General features: G+C 42.9%; 1 protein-coding gene across 1 annotated transcript; it reads left to right on the plus strand.

Moving 5' to 3' along the window:
• Positions 1-1,497: 1,497 nt before the first annotated feature.
• On the plus strand, positions 1,498-4,698 carry trhrb (thyrotropin-releasing hormone receptor b). The gene is made up of 2 exons (XM_036565565.1): positions 1,498-2,268; positions 4,315-4,698. Exons 1-2 carry the CDS (start codon positions 1,498-1,500, stop codon positions 4,696-4,698), a joined length of 1,155 nt encoding a protein of 384 aa, XP_036421458.1.
• The last annotated feature ends 1,276 nt before the right edge of the window (positions 4,699-5,974 follow it).

Below are 5,974 nucleotides of genomic sequence, written 5' to 3' on the forward strand. Positions count from 1 at the left end.
CTGATCCATCTCCCCAGAAGACCCTGATCAGCAGTCAGATCTAAGACTAATCTCTGTTCTGCAGACAACAGCGTGGAGACCCGACAGCGGCAGGTTCCCATCATTTGAACTCCAGTATTGGTTTCCACTGCTGAGCGAGGAACTTCAGCACCACGGGAGCTGTCCACCACAGACGCGCTGGTTAGTTTCCCCACCCGTATTCCGCCCAAACCCCGCCCCATCGCTCTGATTGGCTGGCTGTATTCCGCCTCTACACGATTGGCCAGTAGCTCGCGCTCACAAGCGCAGTAAGGCGAGGCTTGCCGGAAAACGGGTGGAAAAAAGCAAAAGCAACGTCTAACAGCCGCAACGCGAGACATCACAGCCAACCTCGATACAGCGACAACTCGGAGCCCACCTGACTGCTTCTCTCCCTCTGAACCGCTTACGAGCTCAGCAGCTTTCAGGCTTTCGCAGGAGTCACTTATTTAGATAAGTTATCTCAATAAGACAGAAACTGGGCATCTTTTATAGCCTGTAAGGTCAAAATGACTTTTAATTTGTGTGGTTGAACTACAGGTTTTGTGAGACTGGACTAAAGAAGAAGCAGACCTACCTGAAAACTTAAGAAGATCTAAGCTTTGTAAGACTGAGCAATAGAAGAAGTGGACCTGGCTTAGAGTTTAAAAAGATCTGAGGTTTGTATGACTGGACTACAGAGGACATGGACCTGGCTTAGAGTTTAAAAAGATCTGAGGTTTGTATGACTGGACTACAGAGGACATGGATCTATCTAAAAATTGAGAAGACCTAAGATTTGTAAGACCTGGCAAACATTAAGAAGACTAAAGGCTTGTAAGACCGGACTACAGAAGAATTGGACCTACCCGAAAAAATTGAGAAGACCCGAAGATTTTAAGACTGGTCAACAGAAGAAGTGGACCTAGCTGAAAAACGAATGAGGTCTAAGGTCACAAGAACTAAGGTCATAACACAGAAACTGGGTCTCATTTAAAGCCTGTAAGGTCAAAATGACTATTAAATTGCAGGATTTATAAGACTGGACCACAAAAGAAGCTGACCTACCTGAAAACTTAAGAAGATCAAAGATTTGTACAACTGGACTGCAGACAAAGTGGACCTAGCTTAAAGACTAAGAAGATCTGATGTTTGTAAGACTGGACTACAGAAAAGGTGGACCTACCTAAAAATGAAGAAATCCTAAGATTTGTAAGACTGGATTAAAGAAAAAGTGGACATACCGGACAAACATTAAGAAGTCTTGCAAGACTGGACTACAGAAGAATTGGACCTACCTGAAAAATTACGAAGACCTGGAGATTTTCAGACTGGTCAACAGAAGAAGTGGAGCAACCTAACAAACAAAACTGAGAAGTCCTAAGACTTGTAAGACTGGACGACAGAAAAAAAAATTTAGAAGACCTAAGATTCGTAAAACAGAACTGTAGAAGAATCTGTTTTATCTGAAAAATTAAGTTCTGGACTGCGTCTTCAACAATGGAGAATTTCACATCTCCCAACAACACTCTTGGTCCTTGGACTGACCGCAGTACCGCATACAAGGTGATCAGTGCTTTCCTGGTTCTCGCCATTTGCGCTCTAGGAATCATTGGCAACGTGATGGTGGTCCTGGTGGTCCTCACCACCAAGCACATGCGCACACCCACCAACTGCTACCTGGTAAGCTTAGCCGCCGCCGACCTCATGGTGCTGGTGACCGCCGGCCTGCCCAGTGTAGCGGACAGCCTCTACGGCTCATGGCTTTTTGGCCACGCCGGCTGCCTGTGCATCACCTACTTCCAGTACCTGGGCATCAATGCGTCCTCCTGCTCCATTGCAGCCTTCACCGTGGAGAGGTACATCGCCATATGCCACCCAATCCGCGCCCAGTCCCTGTGCACATACACTCGGGCCAAGAGGATCATCCTGGGCGTGTGGCTGACCACCTCGCTCTACTGCGTCATGTGGTTTTACCTGGCTGACACGGAGGAGCTGGTGTACGAGGACGCGATCGTGGTGGCCTGCGCCTACAAAGTGTCCCGGAACCTTTACTTGCCCATTTACTTTTTCGATTTTGGTGTCTTCTTCGTCCTGCCCCTTGTGCTGTCCACTGTGCTGTACGGGTTCATCGCCAGGATTCTCTTTCTGAACCCTCTGCCCAAAGGGAAAAGCAAGAATGGACACGATGGCCTTTCTGCTGGGAGCAAGATGAACGGCCTCAAAAGTTCAAGCCAGTGCTCAAGTACAACAGCAGCATCCCGAAGGCAGGTGAGGCACATTAGTGAGGTCTAAATGTCCAGTTTTCTGATTACTTTAACAACCTCAAATGGCCAGGGGCCACCGGCAAGACTAAAGTTTTATTACACACTTCTATAACTGAAGAATTGCTCAACCAGTTTGCATTGAAGTCTGTGTAGTTACCAAATAATAAGCCTTAGAATGTAATAAGACTAGGATTGTAAGGGGTTAAAGATCTTTAGTGCACTGCTGACAACAGTAACATAATAATAATAATAATAATAATAATAATAATAATAATAATAGTCAATGCCATGACACGCATTAGATGCATCCAAGTCCATTATTTCACTCTTAAATAATTAAAAAAAATAATTTAATAAATACACAACATATGCCACATTTTTGACAATACCTCCTTTATACACACACATTTTATTGCATCAAAATAAAATTCCTTTTGGGAGGCTTTCTTTTTGAAAGTCCAACAATGTCAGGTGATGTGACTATCCAAACACACATGCAGATTGAGTAAACAATTTAAAAAGGTCCAAATAAAACAGTTTGAGATTATTTTATTTTTGAAACCTTCATAGCAGGTTGCAAAACAAGTTTTTAAAACTATTAAATTCACTAAAAAACTTGATTTCCACAAATGTCTCACAGCACAACTGAAAACAAAAGACTTTTATTCTAACAGGCTTTTAAGAAACAGTAGGCAGCATATTGTATCATATGACAGACCCCAATTAACCTTCATGGTGCAATGCCAAGGACACTATTCAAGACTTGAGTCATTGTTTAGTTTTCAGTTCTAAAAACTCATTTCAGGCCTCAAATCATTAAAAAAATGACATTTTCACTCATTTTTGATATCTTCTGTAAACATTGTTGAAGTTAAAAATGTACTGTTTGCATCCCAGTCTATACAGTCCACATATGGAAAACTGCAAAAACAACCTCTTTTGATGTCATTGTTTTTGTGATTTCACAAAAACGAACACATTGGCAATAACTCATCTATTCAGTCTGCAGCAGTTTAACCCCGCCCACTCGCACTGAAGCTAAAAGAAGTGTTTCAGCCTGGACTGCTTTTTGAATGAGGCACAATACAGGACAGCCAATCAGAGTAGAGATCATTTACATACGTCTTAAAGGTCTTAAAGGTCTTAAAGGTAACAAAACAGCCTGTTTTATTCTAAGGGATAAAGAAAGGTCGAAAAATAGTCCTGTTAGAATGAATTATGACTGTTCTTAGTACAAAAACTCTCACAAACTTAACATAAGTGGTAGGATGTAGTATATGGGCCCCTCGGGGGCCAGTCACACCAGTACAAAGTATCCTGGGAGCCCCCTTATATAGTGGTATCTACAGAGAACACACTTTAATGCACAGGTACTGTTTATTTGCTGAATTTTATTTATTGCGGAAAATGTGGCCTGTGCAAAAGTAATGGCGCATTTAATATTTTATGGGTTTTTTTCTATTATGTCAAACAAAATAAACAGTGATTATGCATTAAAATTTGCTGGAAGATTTCATATTTAGGTTTGTTCTCTGTAGAAACATGATTTGTCCAATGGAATTCAAACTTTTGCATATGATTGTAGATACTGACACAGTTGCACACTGATGAAGTTTTCAGGACAGTTTTTAGGACAGACCCTTTAAAACTTGCAACATCAATTATTGGGTTTATTCACCATTTTTAATGTTAGAATCTTATTTGTCTAATGAGTACTAGTTGGTGAAGTGACACTTTTTGAGCATTTTTTGAGACAAAAACAAAAATCGTTTTTATTAATTAAAAGTCATTTTTGAACTGGGAGTCCATTACATTTTTTTGGCAATGGTGCTCCTATGGCCTTGATGGGAACTGAAGCTTTTTAGGCTCTATTCTTCTCTGTTTGGACCTCATTGATCTGAAATAAAATGCTAAATCTTGAAAATGAGAACAGTGAACAACGACAAAGCGATACCGCTATGAAACCAACAGCCCAGATTGAAATCAGGTATTAGGACGTAAATATGAACGACTAAATGAAAGTGAAACCACTTTTCCCACCCTTCTCCAGGTGACCAAGATGCTGGCAGTGGTGGTCATCCTCTTCGCAGTGCTGTGGATGCCCTACCGCACCCTGGTGGTGGTCAACTCTTTCCTCCAGGAGGCCTACCTGGACGCCTGGTTCCTGCTCTTCTGCCGCACCTGCGTCTACCTGAACAGCGCTGTGAACCCCGTCATCTACAACGCCATGTCTCAGAAGTTCCGCGCCGCCTTCCGAAGGCTCTGCAGCTGCGGTCCACGGGCTCAGGCCAAGCAGGCAGCCTACAGCGTGGCGCTCACCTACAGTGTTGCTAAGGAGACGTCTATGATCGAGAGCACAGAGCACTTCTCAACGGAGATGGACGATCTGACAGAAGGACCAGATGATCTAACAGAAGAGCCCATGGCTAACTAGGAGAGCTGGGGCTGAGCTGCCGTCAATGAGGTCTCATTTAGACACAGCAGAGTCTCATTTAGTCATATGCTTACCAAGAGACTCAATAACATTGGTTCTCAGCACACAGCAGACTATATATAGGCTGTACATTGTTTTAGCTTATCTCCTGGAACCTACCACAAAAATCTTTACAGGCCCACTGTAATCCTTGAAAAATCCATGCAGATTATAGGTCGATTTTCAGTTCCTCTCAGAATAAACCGTGGTGTGGGGGTGCGCTTGCTATTTTTACACACTGCAGGTTCTGCCAGTTCCAATCTGCCAGTCAATTAGCAGATAATAATACATGTAGCTACAATTTTTACTACAAGAAAGGAATGAGAACCACTGAGCAGTGTTGCACCTCAAAGTGAGAAGCATCCTGCATTTGTCAAACGTCAGGGAAGTGAAAAAATGTTTATTCCATCCTTCTTTTAATTCAATAGGCCTCAATAACATGCAATTCAGTGGAGACTGCATAAGAATGATGATGGTAAGGATGCAAAAATACCTATCCCTTTAATATGAGGGATATATTATATCCATGTATATACAGTACCATTGAAAAGCATTTTATGTACAGTACTGTGCCAAAGTCAGAGACCATCCTTCATTCATTATATATACACCGATCAGGCATAACATCATGACCACCTCCTTGTTTCTGTGCTCATTGTCCATTTTATCAGCTCCACTTACTATATAGGTGCACTTTGTAGTTCTACAGTTACAGACTGTAGTCCATCTGTTTCTCTGCATACTTTGTTAGCCCCCTTTTACCCTGTTCTTCAGTGGTCAGGACCCCCATGGACCCTCACAGAGCAGGTTAGTGTGTGTTGTGCTGGTCTGAGTGGATCAGACACAGCAGTGCTGCTGGAGTTTTTAAACACCTCAGTGTCACTGCTGGACTGAGAATAGTCCACCAGCCAAAAATATCCAGCCAACAGCGTCCTGTGGGCAGCGTCCTATGACCACTGATGAAGGACCAGAGGATGACCAACACAAACTGTGCAGCAGCAGATGAGCTATCGTCTCTGACTTTACATCTACAAGGTGGACTGACAAGAGAGGAGTGTCTAATAGAGTGGACAGTGAGTGGACACAGTGTTTAAAAACTCCAGCAGCATTGCTGTGTCTGATCAACTCGTACCAGCACAACACACACTAACACACCACCACGACATCAGTGCTGAGAATGACCCACCACCCAAATAGTACCTGCTCTGTAAGGGTCCATGGGGGTCCTGACCACTGA

The sequence above is a fragment of the Colossoma macropomum genome, unplaced genomic scaffold, assembly GCF_904425465.1.
Source record: "Colossoma macropomum unplaced genomic scaffold, Colossoma_macropomum, whole genome shotgun sequence".
NCBI lineage: Eukaryota > Metazoa > Chordata > Actinopteri > Characiformes > Serrasalmidae > Colossoma > Colossoma macropomum.

Bases quoted from the DNA above. Each gene is read 5' to 3' on its own strand.
- trhrb (XM_036565565.1), top strand. From the start codon at position 1,498: ATGGAGAATTTCACATCTCCCAACAACACTCTTGGTCCTTGGACTGAC. The intron at 2,269-4,314 runs GTGAGGCACATT...ACCCTTCTCCAG, and splicing joins CAGCAGCATCCCGAAGGCAG to GTGACCAAGATGCTGGCAGT.